Source organism: Centroberyx affinis, unplaced genomic scaffold, assembly GCF_046629955.1.
Source record: "Centroberyx affinis isolate AG114_WGS23_722 - 3 ecotype Tasmania unplaced genomic scaffold, CSIRO-AGI_Caff_v1 ptg008366l_1, whole genome shotgun sequence".
In the NCBI taxonomy this organism is placed as follows: Eukaryota; Metazoa; Chordata; class Actinopteri; order Beryciformes; family Berycidae; genus Centroberyx; species Centroberyx affinis.
In genome coordinates, this window is record NW_027284156.1 from 88,840 (window position 1) to 111,767 (window position 22,928).

A 22,928-nucleotide genomic window follows, 5' to 3' on the forward strand; every position below is an offset into this window, starting at 1 on the left:
AACTCTGTATCTAACTATGGAATGAAGCATGCAAGGATGTTTATTACTTAGCAAAGGGGAAACAAAATGATTAAATGAAAACCCAAAGCCTGTATCTTTGTTGAATGTTTACCGTTATCGTAAAAATGTTGTAAATGTTGTTTAAATGCAGTCACACACTGGAGGTTGTGTTATTTCGTGGTTACTAGCACACCAGTGCCAATAACACCGATATCACACAACCTCCAGTTTGTTGCTGCTTAATTAATATTTAATCAGCTTTAATGAGCTGTTGGCTTAATGCGACCAGCGGTGCGAGTCTTCCCTTTACTCCAGCCACTGCTTTGTTGATATGTTTGCTTTGTTCCTTTAATTTTACAGTACATCATAACTTTAATTTTTGACAATGGGATCATCTGTCCTTGAGATATTGAGCCACAAATGGTGTGTAGTGTAGTTCAATGGGCAGAGCAAGGCACTAACACTGCCTGGGGTACGAGTTAGATTCCCACTGAGGGCGGCCATGATAAAAAATGTGTTGACTCACACACAGCAGTGTTCCCATAACGCCTATGTAATACTTTGTAAAAATGAAAATACAGCACTTAGGAATCTGACAGCGCTCACAGAAAAAATCTGAATAGGGACAAAAAACACTCTCAATTTCCAAATGGACGACAATAGATTCGATTGTGTTTTCAGAGAGCTGGAGGTCGTCGGTGTCCCCGTTGTGTAATGAGGCCGGCCGTCTGCGTAAATGAACCTCCAGATTTGCAAACCGCCAGCAATCCGCTTAATTGTCCTGCTGTATTTGAAGAGGGGATGAACACACAGAGTACTTAGAGCTCCAGTAGATACAGGCTCACATGCATTAACTGAAGATGCTGAGGGGAGTACAAAGGGTTTTTTTTTTGTGAACGCAACATTACACCGCTAATAGAGATTACATAATGTTAATGTATGCAATGAGCCGTTTCCTTCGCGGGTCAATTAGATATACTGACGTTAATGAGGACAGTTTCTGCTGGGAGGATGCTTTGTTCTTTGTCTTACAGAACAGAAATAACTGTGTAAAGGCCAGGACCGCCTATACAATGCATTGTTGCTGCTGGATTTGCCTGGTGTTACATTTGCATACAAACAATAGTTGTGATTGTTTGAACACGGATTACTGAAGCCGGTGAAGACAATGGAGGAGCAGCACAGCCGAGGAAGCAGAGGTGTAGTTCAGGGTATTATAACGCCTCTCGAATGTCTCTCTAACTGCAGATACCGATGCAGTACCAACCGAAAACGACTCGTCTGACTCATTACTGCAGACCGTTAGTTTGGGTCACTGGACAGAAACGACTGAGATATAAGCCATTCTCCCAATTAGAGGAATCTCACATCTGTCTGTGTGAAAAAGGCTAGAAAATTAAAGTCACTTTGCTTTGATTTCTGGTAAGGCTGGGTATTGGCAAGGACCTCACGATATGATATGTATCACGATACATGGGTCACGATACGATTGTATCACGATACATATTGCGATACATTTCAATACTCTACATAATTTACTGAAAATTAAAAAATAGAGCTGAAAATACAACTTGCTGTGTACCACCTGGTAGTCTAATATGTACATCACATTATATTGATAACTCAGCGGACAAATTGAGTCAAAACTATTTAATTCAAAGGGATTCGAGGGAAATTTAAGGACATTTTAAATCTGTTTAAAACATGAATAATTTTTTTTTTAATGTATCGATACAAGGGTCTGGAAAATCGATACAGTGTCGTGGAAAAAAAATATTACAATACTGTGTTTTCTGTTACACTTGGCTCTGGTTTTGGATTTATTGATGATGTTACTGTTGGAAATATTCTAATAACGCTGCCTTTCTTTAGCCTGGAATCAAGCTGATATCCCAGTGTCAGTATTGCATCTGTCCTGTACTGTATTGCACCACAGCAGCAGCAGCCGGCCCGGTCGTCTTACACTTGGGTGAAATAGAGCTGAGTCGACATCATAACACTCGTCTCTCAGTCAGACAGATTATTTGCTGTGGCTCCTGACAGCTGTAAACAGAGCCACAACAAACAGGACTTCTGCATCTGACAGCGAGGGGGTTGAGTTTACTACAGAGGGAAGTCAGGGCACAAAGGAAGCTTTAAACGCACAGTATGTAATCTCTGCCTCTAGGCGTCTCTCAATCAAAACAATAACAAAAGACGTAGTTTGATGACGTCATGAAGTAGCGTGGGATCATGGGAGTTTTTCTTTTTACGGGGACAGCTTCGGAGACAGAACGCAGCAAACAGGAATGAATAATCGTGATCATGGTCACGAGTGAGCGATAAAAACAACAGAATGAAAAAAACAACAGAGCGGCTAGAGCGGCTAGCTAGCTAGTTGGCCGACTTCCTTCCTCACTCTCTGACGGATCATCTGGTGTTTCCCGTGTTTCCCCCGGAAGTTAGGGGGAAAGGGGATGTGACGCCATGACAGGAAGTTAGGGGGTAAAGGGGATATGACGTCATGACAGGAAGTTAGGGGGTAGAGGGGATATGACGCCATGACAGGAAGTTAGGGGGTAAAGGGGATATGACGCCATGACAGGAGACCAAATGAAACGCACCGTTACCTTGAATAAAATTAGGGATTTCTCTGGGTTTGAACATTGATGGAAACATTTGGGATAATGTAAGTACACAACTCAAAAAAATATACAACATAGGTCTAGTCATTTTTAGATATTTTAATGCGGAAATGTTACATATTATACCTTTAATACACTTCTTCTCACCTCAAAGTTCAACATACTGATGTTCTGTGGAGGCTGTTCTGACTGCTGGAGCAGATGGTAGTTTTAGTTAAACTTTGGTCAAAATAAAAATAAAAATGGCAATAACTTATTTTTTCATTCATTCCTGACCATGACATTCTGATGTTGGAAGGTCAGCAGCTAGCTAACTGGCTTACCTAGATAGTTATAGGCTTATAACTAGTTTGAACTTGGAAGGTCAGCCAGGCTAACTAGCTCAATGGTTCTGGTACAACATGAAAAGGTTGAACTGTTCACATGCAGCCTGTGACGGGGGGCAAGGAGGCATCGCTCCATTTTAAGTGCTCACAAAAACCACTGAAGTAGCTTCAGTGTAACGTTACTTCAGTGTTGACAACTTCAATTTTGCAAATCAGTTTATATGCTACAGTCCCTTTGCCTGATATCAGACAGAACTGTCAACTCGTTCCACTCCATCTCCATCTTCAGTCTGACATTGCCTCCACTCTAACCGATTTCCGTGGGGGAGGGGGATTCGATTTTCCCTAACCAATCACTAGAGACCGACGTATCCGCCTGAATCTAACGTCATTTTAAGTCGACACTGATGGGAAAAAAACATCTCCCCTTTGAATAAATGCCTTCAAAGCAGAGTGCTGTTCGGATTTCAAAGTAATTGGTACTTTTGATCGATTTAGAACAGCCTGGATAGCAGCGTCTATCTTGTCTACAGCGGTCGGCATTGTTGTTATTACTCCTCCTTGGTTCCGGCACACAGATTGACAACAGCTTGACAACGGCATTAGTCCCGCCTGTGGCGCTGATTGGCTAATCGTTAGTCCCCCCCGGCACTCATTGGACCGGTCGATTTTTAAACCTAGAGAAACTGCGGTTTCATGTCATGATGCCAGACCAGAATCAGTCAACTCGGTGGAGCGGGCGGATTCAAAGGTCTGGACCCAGGCAAACAGTCCCTGTCTCAGTGGAGGGAGGGGCCGCAGTTTGTATGGGAAGCACAAGCAAGTAGTGCAAATCGTCATCAGCCGCACAGACTTCACCAAATACATTGAGTTGACACTTTGTTCCTGTGGTCGGCATAAAACACTAGATTGGTTGCCTGGCAGATCTGAAAAGCCACTAAATCTAGCGACAGAATAACAAAGTTATCGATAGTGTGTTACTGTGGCTCTTTGGCTCCGCCCACTGAACTCAAGCAATGAGATTATTTCTACCTCCGAGACAAGTTGTAGACCTAAACCTCTAATCTGCTTCCTGACAAAGGAGATAACAACCAAACACTGTCAGCAGCTTAACAGGCCTGTGACAGGCTTGTAAGCGTTGAATCAAAATCTCAGCGGGGAAAGTGAATGAGTCACGCTCTCCGTCACCTCCGGCTGCCCCGAGGCAGCCAACAGACCAACAGATCTCCAGTGGAGCTGATCAGCCAGCAGCAGAAGACTGTGTTGCATGGGAGGATCACAGGTATGGATGGATGTGTGTAAATCCTGAGATGTGGAGCAGGGTGGTGCTGAAAGAAGACCGTGCACGCTCAGCAAAACCTTCCCTGGAGGAAGAAGTTTAAGAAAAGAAAAAGGTGATCTGATTATACCTCCTGAGATCCATTAACTGTAGCTAACTATAGCACATCACTCCTCACTCCTCACTGTCAGGACACAAAATCCTACTGAAAACATCGGAGATGAATGAAGGTTATTAACACTGTGGAAGGGCTTCGTTTCACTTAATAAATCTAATTATCCGGCCGCATAACTGATAACCACGCTGTGAAAGTCAATAAGCCCCAATAAATAATCAACATCAAAGCAATCTTGCCTCTGTCAGGATTTCCATCATATCACATTCTCATCTTAATGAGCAGAGATGACTGACGGCTCATCAGCTCCAGCCGTCACGCCGGGTCGCTCACACATTAACGTCCCATCATTCATTTGGGCCGTGGCGGCGGCGCGGTACGTACGGCCGTCCTCAAAGCTCTGCGGGAAGCTCGTCAGGCTAATCAGCTCAGACGGGACGCTTCACATCCAGCTTTGATCAAATGAGCAGATTAAAGCCGGATTAAATTCCTCCTGAGGCGGAGGCGGGCCGACAGTAAACACTCAGACAGCAGCGTGTCAGAGTCTGATGTAGTACAGTGTAGAGTTTATCTGATGTACTGTAGTACAGTGTGGTATTTATCTAATATAATGTAGTACAGTGTAGTGTTTGTCTGATGTACTGTAGTACAATGTAGTGTTTGTCTAATATACTGCAGTACAGTGTAGTACAGTGTAGTGTTTGTCTGATGTACTGTAGTACAATGTAGTGTTGGTCTAATGTACTGTTGTACAGTGTAGTGTACTGCAGTATAGTGTAGTGTTTGTCTAATATACTGCAGTACAGTGTAGTACAGTGTAGTGTTTGGCTGGATGGTGCGGGGCCAGCATGTTCTGATCGGTTCATCTGAACTCTGCAGTGTTTCCTCCGTTAGTTGGTTGGTTTGTCCGGGTGAGAACGATGACCTTTGAACTCTGGAGGCACCAAATAACGGCTCAGAGAGTCTCAGTCCTCTAACAAGAGAACTGCGGTGTGATTCGTTAATCCAACCAGCTACAGGAAACCCCTTGGGGGAGCTTTGACTGGCCAGCTGGCAGCAATCTAAACACGGTTCTTGGGAAGCCCGCTGGTTAGAGAGCCATCAACTGAACAGTACATCACACTGAACCGCTCACTAACTCATCTACCTGCTGTCCTGCTGTCCTACTGTCCTTCTGTCCTTCTGTCCTGCTGTCTTACTGTCCTTCTGTCCTACTGTCTACTGTCCTGCTGTCTATTGTCCTACTGTCTACTGTCCTGTTGTCTATTGTCTTACTGTCCCGCCTGCTATCTTACTGTCCTGCTTTCCTTCTGTCCTTCTGTCCTATTGTCTTACTGTCCTGCTGCCTTACTGTCTTATTGTCCTACTGTCCTGCTGTCTTACTGTCCTACTGTCCTGCTGTCTTACTGTCCTGCTGTCTTACTGTCCTGCTGCCTTACTGTCTTACTGTCCTGCTGCCTTACTGTCCTGCTGCCTTACTGTCTTACTGTCCTGCTGTCTTACTGTCCTTCTGTCCTGCTGTCTTACTGGCCTACTGTCCTGCTGTCTTACTGTCCTTCTGTCCTGCTGCCTTACTGTCCTTCTGTCCTGCTGTCTTACTGTCCTTCTGTCCTGCTGTCTTACTGTCCTGCTGTCTTACTGTCCTGCTGTCTTACTGTCTTACTGTCCTGCTGTCTTACTGTCCTGCTGTCTTACTGTCCTTCTGTCTTACTGTCCTGCTGCCTTACTGTCCTGCTGTCTTACTGTCCTTCTGTCTTACTGTCCTTCTGTCCTGCTGTCTATTGTCCTTCTGTCTTACTGTCCTTCTGTCCTGCTGTCTTACTGTTCTTCTGTCCTGCTGTCTTACTGTCCTGCTGTCTTACTGTCTTACTGTCTTACTGTCCTGCTGTCCCTCACACTGCAGCAACACACTGCTGCTGCAGTCTGATGAGGTTTAGAAGGAACCAGCAGCCTACATCCAGCGGGGGGTTGTCTGCATAGATTATTGTTAATCTATTCCAGGTCATGTATACATCCACCCGCCCCTCCCCCCCTCTCCCCTCCCCCCCCTCCCCCCTCCATACACACTCACTGCTGCTCACCCATGCATGAACGCTATGAGAATTGTGTTCAGCATATAGTTCAGTAATTAATGAAAACAAATGAGTTAGCTGATTGGAACACAGTCCAGCAAACATTGATATCTGTCAGTAAGCTACTGTACAGCACTTCTTCTAAAGCTACTGTGTTGTAATGCAAAAGGAACGCAGCAAAGATGTTAAAAAAAAAAAAAAATCAGCTGTAATAAAGGAAAGACTTGCACTGCTGGATCAATTAAGGCCCTCAGCTCGTTAAGGCCGACTCCAAACAACTCAAAAACCATTCTGACCTCCCAGCAATCACATTAAACGATACTATTAAAGCAGAATGAGAGCAATAACAAGTCATCAGTTCCCTTTGTGTCTTAAATGGAGATACAGAGTTTGTTAATTGTATTTCACAGGCAGGTTGTTCCTGAGGTTTATGATCCCAGAGAGCAAATGGTGCTTTTACTTTTTGTACTTGGTGATGTTTGGGCGGTCTGGTGTTTAGAGAGACTGTCCCGTTACCAAAAGGTCACAGGTTCAACACCTGGAACAGCCACACTGGACTCCTGCTCACTCACTGCAAGTCATTCTAGATAAGAATATCAGCTATTGCAGAACTTTTGCACTATCATTTATAGTTTATATTTATTATACTACCTTTCTTATTTTCCTGTATTATATTACCTTTCCTGTACTTGCTTGGCACTGTTCCACCAATTACTGCTGTGGCTCCCGAATTTCCCCCAGGAGATCAATAAAGTGAAATCTTATCTTATTTTAAAATGTCTAAAAATTTAAATGATTTGTATGAGCAACCTCCAGGCTGCAGCTGCCCAGATGATCTTCTTTAAGAGCCCATGAAGTGTCATGGAGAGTGTGATTTGCATCTGTGTACTGACGTATTTCTGAATGAAACAGAAAGTTAGGGTGGGAGGGGCTTATTTGAATATTAATGAGATATGGAGGAAGTGGTTGTGGAGGAATATTCTCCGCCTCCATCGCCCGTCTGGGACAAGAGTTTTAGGTGAAGCAGCCAGAAACTCTCCTTCATCCATGTTGCAGCTGAACTGAGCTGCATGCTGGGAAAAAAAACATGGGATGCATGGATAATTCCAATGGTTGTCAAAATATGATTGGATACATTTTTTTAACAGAAATGAGCCATTTACCATAAAGAGACGCTCTGTTCATTTTGATATAAAGTTTTTCTAGACATCAACATTTTTTTGGCCTGTATTGGTGATTAGGTGAACACATCCAGTAACATCAGCAAAAAAATATTTTTCAATTCACAGGGTCTTTAAAAAAAACTTTCCATGTATGAATGTTTAGTGGCAACAGCGCCTAAACCAGATCAGAGCCGTGTGGTAAAAACATGTGAGTTCCCTGAAGAGCTTTTCAGAACAGGTTTGCTGTGAGAAAACATGACGATACCTGCTGGCGTTACTGCCTCTTACACAACATCTTTTTTTATTTAAGGAGAACAGCCAGTCTAATCTCCTCGGGATGTTTCATTTGTACAGGGAGACAGAGTAAAAAGATAGATGAAACCACAGAGACACAAGAGAAAGTTCTGGTCGGATCTGATAGAGGTTTGGGCCGGTGTCGCGGTATTTCGTGAATATTGTGATATTTTCCGCTGTATCAAATATCGCCTCGAATATCGCGATATTTACACAGTATCGAATATCACCCCCTATTATTAGTATTATTATTCTTTATTATTATCATAGGGCTGGGCAATATATCAATATTATATCGATATTGTGATATGAGGCTAGATATCGTCTAAGATTTTAGATTTTGGATATCGTAATATCGTGATATGGCATAAGTGTCTTTTCCTGGTTTTAAAGGCTGCATTACAGTAAAGTGATGTCATTTTCTGAACTTACCAGACTGTTCTAGCGGTTCTATTATTTGCCTTTACCCACTTAGTCATTATATCCACATTACTGATGATTATTTATCAAAAATCTCATTGTGTAAATATTTTGTGAAAGCACCAATAGTCATCCCTACAATATTGTCGCAATATCGATATCGAGGTATTTGGTCAAAAATATTGTGATATTTGATTTTGTCCATATCGCCCAGCCCTATTATATCACCTACTATTATTTTTACTATTAATTATGATTATTAATAGCCTAGAAATCTGGTATAATTTAGAAGATATACAATAAAATAAAATGTAAAAATACCCCGTAAAAAATCACCGCCCCCCACCTGGTGAATGCCGATAATATTGTTAATCACAATATATTGACAGGACAGCATTGCAATATTAAATTGTGGATAACGCCTAATCTGATCCCAGGCCAGCAGGAGGGTCTACACTGCTGCAGCCTCCATGCGTACGGCCGCTGTCTGTGCCTTTCAGGAAAAAAGCTTCAACAGAAACTTTTTTTATTCTCATTCTTTGTTTTGTCGCTCTGCAGGACTCTGCAGCCGTCTGGTGCAGAAGCTTCTCTCCGTCACATCGTCTGACGAGCGCTGCCAGCTCACTGCTTAGAAAACACACTTTCCCTCAAAGAAACTTTCAAGAGTTTGCCTTAAAAAAAAAAATTAAAAAAAAAAAAGCCCTTATTTGATATTCTGCCATTGTCAGAGGATGAGAGAGTAAACCAGCCGAGTCTGGGCTGATGGCTCAAGTTTGAAGTTTGCAGTAATCCCCCCCCCACCCCCCCACCCCCTTCTCTCCATTCCCCCTAAAAGCACCGCAGTGCCACACAGCTCCACTCCACGCTCATGATAAATTAATTGACATGAAACATTCAGATGAATTTAAAGGACACGGGCGTGCATACAGGATGAGGGAGCAGAGGAAATGTAGTGGGACTGGGCCGAACTAACATCCTGCTCTGTGTGTGTGTGTGTGTGTCTGTGTGTGTGTGTGTGTGTGTGTGTGTGTGTGTGCAGGGACGGATCTGCTGAGCGGGCAGGCTCTGTCTCAGCTCCGCCCGGCTTCACATTCACACAGTCCAAACATTTCCTCACGGGACGGAGAAATATTGCAGCGGTATTTATCTGCTGCCTGCAGCTCCATCTGGACGAGCTGCAGGAGGAGTTCACTGCTACAACACTGCTGACCTCTGAGCAGGGGTCCTGCACATTTCCAATTAAAAAATTCCATACTTTTTCCAGACCTGGGTTTGTTTTGAAGATTTTGTCTGGTGTTCAATATGATTTACGCAGATAGACATCTTGCCCCTGCTAACTAGGTCATATCACTGTATAGATGAAGATTGTTCTTCACAGAGACAAATATCAGAATATGTGAGATGATTGGCAGGGTTCCTACACGGTTTCCATTTTAAAATTCCATATTTTTCCCAGACCCTATGTTCTCTACTGGGTTTGATTTTGGTGGGTATTTGATATAATGCATGCTGACAGCAGCTGGGTAATAAGAGCGTCCCTCTATCTGAACATTATTCTGCACATCAACAAAAACTGTGGACTCAAAGTGGCTCTACAACAACATAAAAGCTAGAATTATGTGTGTATCGGACCTGAACTGCAACGTTTTCCATACTTTTCCAGACATTTTTTCAAATTCCCAAACTATTCAAGACCTGGAAATGATCAAATTCATTTTTAATACTTTTCCAGACTCTCCAGACCTGCGTAGGAACCCTGTCTGAGGCTGCGTTCACACTGCAGGACTTCATGCTGAGTTTCAAAATTGCTGCTCATATCTGATTTTTTTTGGATGACTGTAAGATGTGACACATATCCGACACCAATATGAACTAAACAACAAGGTGGAGAAGACACGCTGAGTCACAAAAACAAAAAGACGACAGATCTGTTTCTATACCTACACTTCTCCTGCTCTCTACTAGTTAACATGGAAGTGACGCCCGTATTTAATATTCATTTCACTCAAAATTATTTTAAAACATGTTTTGGTTACATTTGAGACTTTGAGTTTTAACTGAACAGAGGCATCTTCCCAAATACTAATCAAGTGGTCTATTTGTCTTTTTTTCCATCGTTGTGTCTCCATGCTAAGTCAGACTGTCTCTTTTGAATGACGTCAGATTTTACTTGTTGTCATGGCAACAATGACAAATTCCGATTTGAGCGTGCGGTCCAAACATTTACAGCGCTAAATTTATGGGTATTTAAAGAGAACTAAACCCCACCCAGATTTGGCCATCTGCTATTGGCTGATCTTTGCTGCCAGGTGATGTCACCACCTGTTGTACTCTATAGAAGGTGACAAGATCAGCCAATAGCAGATGGCCAGTTCAGTACTCTACTTTTCACGATTAGATGTCAGGCTTCACCACAGATTTGGGTTTGGGACTCCATTAATGACTGGCCGCCCCTGATTAGAAAACAGCAGATTTGAGTCACATGGGAGGGAATAAAATGTTAACGAAGCCGAGGATCAAGATGTTCTGTAGCTGCTGTTCTAACATTCCTGACAGAGAAGAGAACCGAGAGCCTCAGCTGACTGCTGCAGACTGCTGAGCAGATGGCTGTGGGTTGAAATCCTGAAACAACTGGAAGAATCTGTCTGGAGAGAGAGAGAACAAGTGATGCTCTCTCTCCCTTCCTCTGCAGCTGCTCAGTCCAACTCCAGGTGTGAATGTGTGGAACTGTATGAATGAACGGGTGAAATACATGCATAAAAATATACACTATATGTCACGTAAAATCTATACTCATATAAGAATGAATATTTATTTATTAAAAAAAATTGAAAATACCTATAAAAATTTACATGTACCTGTAATTTCTAAACCTTTTCAAATTCAAATAAAAATAAACCTTCAGTCACATGTTTAAATTAATTATTCCCAGAAGAAATTTACATTAATATCTATATTTTCAATAAGCTTACAACCTAAAATAACTTACAAAAATAGCACATGACTGGAACCAAAACTGCGGTCGACTTTTTACAGTTTCTTCCTCATTCAGTGTCATTGTGTAGCTGCCTCCACACACACACACACACACACACACACACACACACACAGCCTGAGAGTGTGTGTTCGCCCGGAGTCATCGCTGACTAATCCTCTCTCACTGGTCTCTTCATCTCGTTCTTAAGCTCGGTCGCCCATTCACCTCCCAGAGTCACTGATCTGTGAAACGGCCCTCTGTGGATCAGACCCCCCCCCCCACACACACACACACACACACACACACACACACACACCCAGCCCCCCCCCGCAGACACACCCGGCCAGTTGTTTTGTAGTGGAGAAAATACTCCTCAAACTGCCAATAACGGCGTCTCTAAGCTCCCTGGCTGTAAATAGCTGGGAGCAAAGCTGCTAAACTCGCTGCCAAAAATCCAATCGGTCGCACTGAAAGGCAAACGGCTCACACTTCAAGAAACAAAGCTGAAGCCTGAGGGGAGCAGAGGAGGACAGAGAGCGGTCAGAGGGGTCAAGGGTCACAGGCATATCCAGTAAAAAGATGTGATCCGGTGTCCTGTGGTCGCTTAAATACGGCTCAGGCCCGGGATGCTAAAGGTGCGTTCAAGCGTCAATGTCTCCCAGTCTCCCTGCAAGTGGCACTGGAGCTCTCACTCACCACTGCACCCAATATGCCAGAGTTCAGTGGAGTTCAGACTCTCTCATTGGTACATATTTATTTACAAGTCCATCCTTGGTCTGCTCCCCTCTTACCTTTGTGGTAGGGCTGGGCAATATATCGATATTATATCGATATCGTGATATGAGACTAGATATCGTCTTAGATTTTGGATATCGTAATATCGTGATATGGCATAAGTGTTTTTTTTCCTGGTTTTAAAGGCTGCATTACAGTAAAGTGATGTAATTTCCTGAACTTACCAGACTGTTCTAGCTGTTCTATTATTTGCCTTTACCCACTTAGTCATTATATCCACATTACTGATGATTATTTATCAAAAATCTCATTGTGTAAATATTTTGTGAAAGCACCAATAGTCATCCCTACAATTTTGTCACAATATCAATATCGAGGTATTTGTCCATATCGCCCAACTGAACATTTAGCCCACTTTGTAGAAAACACCAAGATATATATTGTGTATCGTCATTCAGCCTAAAAATACCGAGATATGATTTTTGGTCCATATCGCCCAGCCCTACTTTGTGGGTATATCTCACTCAAAACTAGCAATTATTGTTTGCGCTCAAATGACACCCTCTTACTCTCTGTCCCTAAGGTTCGCACTAAATGTGGCAAACAGGCCTTTATGTTCTCCGCCCTGCAGCCTGGACCCACTTGCAGACAGATTTGCAGCTAGATGAGCTGATCCCGATTAGGGCATTCAAAAATGTAGTGAAGGGTTTGGAGGCAAATTCAATTGGAATTTGTAATTGCTTCCTTAGCTGTTTCCTCCTGTCTGTCTTTTAGGCATAATGATTCTGTGAGTTGCTACTGTATGTTTTGTTTTATGTGCTTTTAATGTTTACTTGTTACTTGTATGTTGTTTGAAACTCTGTATCGCTGCTATCTTGGCCGGGGCTCCCTCGAAAAAGAGATCTTGTAATCTCAATGGGACTCACCTGGTTAAATAAAGGTTTAGTTTAATAAAATAACTGGAGCGCCTGTAGACGTCACGTCACCTGTGGTCATCAATGTGTCACAAGCTGCTGTGCCTTAAAATAAACATCCTAATATATTTTTACCTCCGCCAACAGAGGACAGGGATTTTGTTTTCGCTCGGTTCTCTCTCTTTGTCTGTCTGTCTGTCAGCAGGACTTCTCAAAACGTTCTGAACGGATTTGCACGAAATGTCGTGGAAAGTTTGGTCATGGGGCGAGGAAGAACTGACTAACTTGTCCTACCTATTAGCCAAAGGGGAGCGTGGCTTCTCACTAAACTTCCGAACGATTTCACGTAACACAATCAAACTTTGCGGCCAGTCAGCAGACAGAAGAAGAAAACCAAACCCTCCATTACTGGACCAATCAAACAACATGGAGGCACTGGAAATTGACAGTTTTTCCAAAACTTGGTCCAGTGGCAGAAGGGACCAATGGAAACTGAACAGACAGAGAGCTGATTGGTCATGTGGTGTTGAGATAATCAGATAAAATGATTAACAGTGTGTAGAATGTGAACAGGCAGATCTCATGTCCCATTTCAGCCCCAGTCAGGAGAATATGAAACAAAAATTCTGGTGCTTATTCCATCTTGTGAAGGGCTCATTGCATGAGTGGAATATGGTCTCAATAAAAAATGTAATAAAAAATGCAAGTCTCCTTCAAAAACGATCCAAGGCACACTGTAGGGTTTGTGCAAAATTAAAATGCCTTTATTTTACATGGCAATATGTATTTAAAATGACCAACGCGTTGCGACCGACATAGGTCTTCATCAGGGTCATTGTCAGCAGCAGCTTACACACCTGTATTGTGTTACACTAATGAGTTGAGTGGGAGGATGGTTCTCTATCAATGTGCAAGCCTCTTCTTGAGGAGGCTTAGATCCTTTGATATTAACAAGAAGTTTCTTCATGTTTTTTTAATCAGGGAATCTTAGCTTGTGTCCTCTTTTATGCTGTGCTCTGCTGGGGGGGCAGCATCACTGCGGATGATAAAAACAGGATCAATAAGATGATTAGAAAGGCTAGCTCAGTGATTGGCCTTACCCCAGACTCACTTGAGGTCACTGTAGAAAAGAGAACAAGGGCCAAACTAAAAACTGTTCTGTATTTTGAAGGCCATCCGTTACACAGCGTTTTTAACAGACTCAGAAACTCTTTCAGTGAGCGACTAGTAATGCCTGAGTGTTCTACTGAAGGACTCAGAAGGTCTTTTGTTCCAGCAGCGGTCAGATTTTTTAATGAACACTTCTAGATGTGGTCTAGATCCATAGCACCTTTCAGCTGTTAATCACGTCTCAAATGGCTTTTTATGGTGTTATCTATTTGTTGTGTACTGTGAATGCAATGTCTATATTGTTTGTTGTCTGTATGAGTTGATTTGGTGGCAAATTAGTTTCCCCACTGGGGATTAATAAAGCTGTCTAATCTAATCTACCGGTCAAAAAACAAGGAAGTGATACATCATCAATAGAAAGGAGAAAGAAGGAAGACAGGAGGAGGAGGGAAGCAAGAAAAGGGGAGGAAAGGGGGATGGAAGGAGGTGAAGAAGAGAGAGAGGAGATGAGAGCAGGGCTAAACCTAAATCATTAAAAAGAAGATAGATCTAATGTGGCTACCAAGTCAAGGTGGACCTAATCTTTTCCTTATTCTGGTGCTTTGAGGTTCAGGGGATTTCGAATGTTTTGGCTATTCGCTCTCAAAAGCCATAAACTCTTCCAACATCATTTTGGCCTGTCAGGCACATCGCTAATGTTCTGTGGAGGAAACAACAACATCATCATCATGCGGGCTGCAGGGCGGTGCGGCGGGCAGAGAGACGGCGGTCAGAGTCCAAAACGCCACAGGTTTGATTCCACAGCAGCCGGTGTGTCCTGCTGAAGTGCCACTGAGCAACACACTGCTCCCCGACCTGCTCACTCAGAGCGTCAGCTGACTGCTTCGAACCAACATCATGTGTCACCACCTGTGCATCAAGCCAACACACAAGACTGAAACAGCCCTTTAAAGGAATAGTTCACCCAGAAATGAAAATTCTGTCATCATCTCCTCCCCTTCATGCCAAATGAAACACAGGTGAAATTTGTTAGTCCATATAACACACAGGGAGGCTGCAGCACAACTTGGTAGCAGCCTTCTCCAAAACAGCTGAAGTCAACGGGGACCTGTTCTTTAGAGCAGTGGTTCTCAACGTGGGGTCCGGGGACCACCAGGGGTCCTTGTGGGCATTCCAGGGGGTCCCCAGCAAATTGATAAATTGTTAAACTTCATTATTTTGTCATTGTAGAATGACTATATTGATCATAGTTTCACTGTTATCTCTCTACCTACAGTACAGATAGTCATGGAATTCTGTACAAAATCATATCTGACAAAAAAAACATTCTCAGATTTGGGTCCGAGAGACAAAATCTCATCAAATGGGGGTCCGTGGCTCTAATGTGGACTAAATTAGGGGTCCTTGATATGAAAAAGGTTGAGAACCACTGCTTTAGAGTTCCACACACTGTGAACAGAAAGACCTATACACCATTATTTGTTGCAAATCAATCAGCTGTAGTTAAGATTTGCACTAAATGATGGTGTAAATATACTGTAGGTCTTTTTGGAACTCTGAAGAACTGGTCCCCACTGACTTCAGTTGTTTTGGAGAAGGCTGCTATGGAGTTGTGCTGCAGCCTCCCTGTGTGTTATATGGACAAACTTCACCTGAGTTTCACCTGGCATGAGGGGGAGGAGATGAGGACAGGATTTTCATTTTTGGGTGAACTGTTCCTTTAAGGCAAAACGCCTGCCGGCCCTGCTGTGAGCAATCAGTAGTCCGATGACTCATGAGGGATTCATTTCAAAACTCGCCCATAAAAAGTGTTGTTTTGTTGTCAAAGACTTCCATTTTGTTTTAGGGGAAACAACGTGTTTCTCCTTTAAGGGCCTGGTCCCTCGCCAGCCTCCTGCCCGCATTCCTGAGCCAGCGAAAGTGTCTGGCCCGGTCCGGCAACATGACACTGTACAACTACATACCAAAATAGCTCATGAGGGGAAACGCTAACTCATAGCTGCTCAACAACAAGTCACCGTATCTCCAGTGTGACCCGCAGCCCCGCCGCACGCCGCCCAGCTCCTCCTCCTACACGGGCGAAAAGTCAGGAATGCTTTGTAGTAACGCAGAGAGCCCGGCTCACGCTCGCTTTCATCTGCAGATCTGTTCTCATCAAACTCTGGACTCTTGATTACATAAAAATCCTCCACATCTCATGGTTTTGATCACTGGAGCTCACGCCCCAAAACAGCTGCTTGTCCTCCGGCCGCGTCAAAGCGAAACACAGCACTTCACTTATCTGAAGGTCGGCTCGTCTGACCGATAACTTAACTGCTGTCATGAAACGTGAAAGTGATACGGAGAGAGAGAAGCTCCCACAGTGAGGAACTGAAGGTCAGAGAGAGAGGGAGAGAGAGAGAGAGAGAGAGAGAGAGAGAGAGAGAGAGGGAGAGAGAGAGTTGATCTTTCATCTTGAGGCTTCTGTAACACCGTTATTTTCTTCCATGCCAATAAAGCACAGTGAATTGAAGTGAATGGAGAGAGAGAGAGAGAGAGAGAGAAAGAGAGAGAGAGAGAGAGAGAGAGAGAGCTCAGACTGTTTATTCATGCAAATGCAAATGTCTCCAAAACAGCAATTAAGAGGCTTTTCCCCCGCAGAGCGTCCGATGTCTCCTTGGCCGGCGGGAGGACACACAGGCGCTCAACGGTTTTTATGGTATTATGCAGCAGATTCGCTCATTATGTTCCCACTGAAACCCCCAAACAAGGAGAGGAGGACACACTGGGAACACACATTCCTGTAGATTTCAACTCCAAGTTAGATAGATGATGGATGGGTTTATCTTCATCATCACATTTCCAAGGTAATTAGACTGATAGATGGTCATACTGTAACCTCACTATATATTTCAACACTTATTATGCTGCTAAGTGGGAATACTGTAACCTCCTTCCATATTTCAATGTTACCTAAGCAGTAACACTTTCTATGAAGCCAGTGTCTATAATACATTATAATCACACATTATAATGCCATCATAATGCATTATAAGTATAGTTATAATCATGCATAGACAGTTATAATGTTTTATAACACTACTCATAATCTGAAAAAGCTTTATAACAGATTGTAAGTAATGTGTTTATAATGTTATAAAACATTATAACTGTCTATGCATGATTATAGCTATACTTATAATGCATTATGATGGCATTATAATGTGTTAGAAGTATGATTATAATGTATTATAGACACAGGCTTCATAGAAAGTGTTACCAAAAAGGGTAAACTATACTTAAACCAACTACAGCAAACAAAAACAAGGAAGTGGGTACTGTAACTCTGCCATTCTATATATTTCAATGGTAATTAGGCTGAACAGTGGTAATACCATGACCACACATTCCTCTATATTATATTTTAACAATAATTAGGCTGTTAGCTGGATATCCTGTAACCTCCCTATATATTGTAATGGCCCTACCATCCCATACATATCAGTAGTAATTAGGCTGACAGATGATCATACTGTAATACCCCTATATATTTTAATGATAATTAGACCATAGATGGTTATACAATAAACCAAGCATCCTATATATATGAATCCTGGGCATACAGTATACACCAAGTGTGAGATTACAGAGCCGACAACAAATCCCCACAGATCCTGCTTGTTTACCACTGGGAGGCTGACGTGAACGTTTTTTTTTACCAATCAGCAGCTCATATTTACAACAAAGCTAATATGACATGAACGCAGCATAAGGACAAGACAGTTTACTGTGTCACAGTAACCTACATTTGGAAACAAATTCACTTTATCACACTATTCACTTTTACTGAGAACGTTACTGAATGGATCTACAGCCACACCACAACAAGCTGACTCAGCTGCTCTCTGTTTCTAGCTGCTTGTTAGATTATATTTACGCTTTATTTGCATACAGCCAGTTCATCGTGGACCTCCATGACGGCAGCAGCTATGGATGATATGAGATTTGTGATGCAATGTAAAGCCTGTATTAGTAGGCTGGATGACAGGAGGCCAGAGACATGAAGGAGACGACTGGAGGAGGAGAGCAAGACAACATCTGCACAACGTCACAAGAATCAGACTTGGGATGTAAAAGTTTGGTACGGAGTTTCCACAAATAATACTGGAGCTAAACCTGCATTCAACTGGTGTCGGATTTACGGGGTGAACAAGTTTCCGAGTAGGAAGAGCCACACTCTCATTTGACATGAGACGTGTCAAACGAACTGGATATCCAAATGCTTTGCAAATTTGAAAAACACAAGCACATTAACGGAAAACACAAATGCAAAAGCCACAACACAAATGCAAAAGCCACAACACATCAACGGAAATGAGCAACAACGGATGTTGACAATGAAACGGGCCGACTATTATTGCCGGCGGACTATTACTGCCTGCACATGTGGAAGAGGAAAGTTCTTGCCCGTTTGAGAAGTGAAAGTCGTTCGCTAGTTAACTATGATTACTATCGGTATGTGATTGTCACAAATGAGCAATGTTGTTCGATGTCTTTATATTTCCGTTTTGGATATGCAGTTCGTTTGACACGTCTCGGCCACCGTAGATTGTGACGGACGACCAAATCGAAAGAAATCAGGTTGTAGCTGCAGCAGGAATCGGACGAGTTGTGACGCAATCGCTGTTTCCAACATGGCTGAACGGAACAGAGTCGCACGTGAACGATAAGAAATTTCATACAGTAAAGCCGAAAATGAAACACAAGTACAAATTTAAAAGACATGGATATTCCTTGATAACTATATTGCTACGGCATTCAATTTCCTGTGGTATTTACATTCATAATCCACTGAAATAGCCGAAGATTGCTTGTAGGGCTGCAACTAACGATTATTTTCATTGTCGATTAATCTGTCGATTATTTTCTTGATTAATCGATTAGTTGTTTGGTCTATAAAATGTCAGAAAATGGTGAAAAATGTGGATCAGTGTTTCCCAAAGCCCAAGATGACGTCCTCAAATGTCTTGTTTTGTCCACAACCCAAAGATATTCAGTTTACTGTCATAGAGGAGGAAAGAAACCAGAAAATATTCATATTTAAGAAGCTGGAATCAGAGGATTTTGACTTATTTTTCTTAAAAAATTACTCATTACCGATTAATCGATTATCTAAATAGTTGGCGATTAATTTAATAGTTGAAAACTAATCGATTAATCGTTGCAGCTCTAATTGCTTGCTAGCTAGGCTATTGCTAGCTAGGCTAATGTTAGCCTAGAAGGCCGGCAGTGTGTGTAAACAGTTTAGGAAACGTTCACCAATTTTCATAAAAGCACGTGAACACAAACTACTGGGACGTCCGAGTTGCGATGTTTTCCCGACACGGAAAAAAGCACAACCCGACATCAGCTGAATGCAGGGTTACAGCGGCGATGAGGGGGCGGGGCTAAAGGCATGACTGACAGGTGAGGAGGAGGAGAGGCGAATGGACGGACAGTGAAGAGCGAGGACAGACGAGGACAGACGAGACGAGACGAGGCGGCGGCTCTACCTCTCTCGGTGTAGCGGGAACATGTTACAGCTCCACCGCTCCGCTGCTGCAGCACCAGAGGAGAGAGGAGAAGTGTTAAGAAAGTGTTGAGATGAAACTTCTGTTAACGCTTTACTGCAGCGCTCATCAGCCGCTAGAAAGCAGTGATTCTCAACCTTTTTCACATCAAGTACACATTCATTCAGTCCACATCAGAGCTACAGACCCCCATTTGATGAGAATTTGTCTCTCGGACACAAATCTGAGAATATTTTTATTGTAAGATATGATTTTGTCCAGAATTCTGTGACTATCTGTATTGTAGGTAGAGAGACAACAGAGGAACTATGATCAGAACAGTTATTCTTCTACATTCTCTGATTGTATTAACAATTCATCAGTTTGCCTGGGACCCCATAGAACCTCCTGAATGACCCCTGGTGGTCCCCGGACCCCACGTTGAGAACCATTGTTATGAATTATAAATGATTGTCAATGCATTAAAAGCGAAACGAGAAACTCGGCTTGCATTCTGACCGGACATCAGACACATCAGAGAAATACATGCTGTTCAATGTAAACACCACTGGTTTGACTGGTAGGTTATTATTATTATTTATAGAGTTTCCATTGATGTATTCAACCCCAATATTTTTGGCACATTGTATAATGCTCTGATTATGGTCAGACTGATATGGGTTTGTAGATATTGGTCTTTTATTAAATATCAGATATCGACCGGTGATGTCATCCACCACCAACATGAGCACAGCTACAAAAAAAATGCTGGAAAATCTGCATTTTTCTTTGCACATTTTATTTCTTCTTTTAATTGTTCAGTTGTGTTTTTGTAATTCTTAATTTAAAGTCAGTAAGCACTGAATACTTGATTTTTTTAGCATGAAAGTGGAAAAATTCAAAGATATCGAATATTGGCACAAAATATCAGCATCTTCAACACAAAACTCTCAGTATCAAGGCTGAACTGGTGGCTCAGCTGGCTGAGGTGTGTGATGTCACCGTGATGTCACCGTGATGTCGTGGGTTTGAATCCGGCCTGGGACCTTGCTGCACCTCATCCCCCTCTCATCTGTCCTGTCTCTCTACTGTTAAATCCCACAATCAAACTGCAGTTTGAGAGCATCTTGCTTCCTTAATTTGACGTATTTCCTGTTGAAACAGGATGTGGGGGCGGGACATAACACAGGGAGGGATCAATCAAAAGTCTAAACCAATGGGAGATCAGTTAGGGAGAGAAAAGCAGTTTTATTTGATTGGAGGTGATTGTTCAAAAATCTGTGATGTTTTATTGGTTATAATTTTAATGTACGCCTGCTGCTACAGTATGATGTCATCACTAATGACCCACTGTCTTCCAGGCAGTAAAATTAAAGGCATTTTTTGGCGTCTAGTGTTAAACAGGTTTGACATGGAGAGTTAGCCAACAAGGTGAAACAGTCACTTTTCATTTCATTTTTACTTTAACTATCAAATAAAAGCAAAAATGCCCAAAAAAAATTACATTTGGGCATTCGAATATCAGCCTTCAGAAACACATATTGGTGGAACTACAGCTGGGTGATATATCAATATAGTTATCGATATTGTGATATCAGACTAGAGATCCTCTGGGATTTTGGTTATCATAATATCATGATATAGCTTAAATGTTGTGTTTCCCGGTCTTAAAGACTGGTTCCAGTTATCTTCCACAGTTCTACACTTTTCTGAACTTATTTGACTGTTGTAGCGTTCCAGAGTGAACTGAACACTGAACGCCTCTTCCTGCTTTTCCATAATCATCCCCAAAATATCCTCACATTATCGATATCGAGGTATTGATTTTGTCAATATCGCCTGGCCCCAGGTGGAACCCTGATGATGATAACAGTAATGATGATGCACTCATAATGTTCTTATAATGTTCATACAGGGTCTAATAAAGCTTTATGAGCAGGACCTGAGTGAAAGTGTTTCCAGACCAGTCTACCAGTGTTCATGTGTTCATGTGTTCATGTGTTCATGTGAGGGGGATAAAGCCTCCTGCTCTTCTTCTGCTCTCCCACACTGAACATCATCCATCTATAATTCAAACAGCAACACTGATCCATCACAGCTAGGAGCTCCAGCTTCCCAAGGCCGAGCTGAGCTGAGCCGAGGACCAAGACAAACACACACACACACACACACACACACACACACACACACACACACACACCTGGCTGCCGGTCTGCACAGCTTTCACCACACACACTCTGCAGTCTGAACAGCTGATTCAAACCAGTTCATTCATTTGTAATTGGAAAGAATCAGAGAACAAGAAATCCCAATAGCTGCTGTTAACCAGGGGATGTGTGTGTGTGTGTGTGTGTGTGTGTGTGTGTGTGTGTGATCCTATAGAATAAACACATGAAGATGAGTGTTGTCTTATCTAGAAATCAATAGAAGCAAGGCCGCCTGCTTCTGACTCTGACTTTCTCTCTCCCTCTGTGTGTGTGTGTGTGTGTGTGTGTGTGTGTGTGTGTGTGTGTGTGTGTGTGTGTTATCCTACAGAATCAACACATGAAGACATTCTGCATGTCAAACGCCATGCAGCCTCTTCGCTACAGCCAGTTAAGTTGAATTAAACGCAGCTACAATCCTGAAAAACACTGAACTGGAGCTTCTGTCGGTCACAAGTCATTTAAGGTGGAATCGTACGATACTGATGTTGGATCCATGAAACTAGGTCAAGTCCTGGGACTGAAAACACGAGATCTGTTTCTCTGCAGCGCTCCTCACACATGACGCGCCGGAGCCTCATATATGAACCGATAGATTATTTGGTTTTATGACACGCGCATATTACTACATTTAAACCACCTTAACTGACCCAAAGTTCACTTTTTTTGCCATTTCGTCATCTGAACAAATCACTTCCAGACAGCGAAGTGTCTCCGGACTGAAACTGAACTCACCCCATGCTCTGAGGAGGCTGCTGCTCTTTCTGCGAATCTGCCACTTCCAAACTCTTCGTCCTTTTTCTCCTCGCTCTCTCCAAACGGATTCAAGTATTTTCCTCCAAAAAAAAAAATCCCCCGGACCGAGTTACATTTCTGAAAAAAAAAAACACAAAATCACTTCCTAGTCCAGACTCCCCGTTTCCCCCCCCGACACTTCTCTCCTCTCAAGTCAGTTGTTGTACTCCAGCCTTCCTTCCTTTGTCTGCGGTTTCTCCACCAAACAGCGCGGATCTTTCCTCCGCTCCTCTTCGTGCGTAATTACGCACCGGGAGCCGTTATGTTCAGCTGCGCGGACCGGGAGCACGGAGGAATATCGGTGAAAGAAGAGTGTTTTGTTTTCAGCTGAAACCTCCAGGACTTCTGCTGCTCCGCTCCGCTCCGCCTGAC

General features: G+C 42.8%; 1 protein-coding gene across 1 annotated transcript in view; it reads right to left on the minus strand.

Moving 5' to 3' along the window:
* The window catches only part of LOC139640113 (homer protein homolog 3-like), a 61,483-nt gene extending 38,802 nt beyond the window's left edge, over positions 1 to 22,681 (minus strand). The window contains exon 1 of the mRNA XM_071514281.1: positions 22,497 to 22,681. Coding sequence (XP_071370382.1) covers positions 22,497 to 22,501 — 5 coding nt within the window. The 5' untranslated portion in view covers positions 22,502 to 22,681. The remainder of the gene's footprint in view (positions 1 to 22,496) is intronic.
* Positions 22,682 to 22,928: the final 247 nt, after the last annotated feature.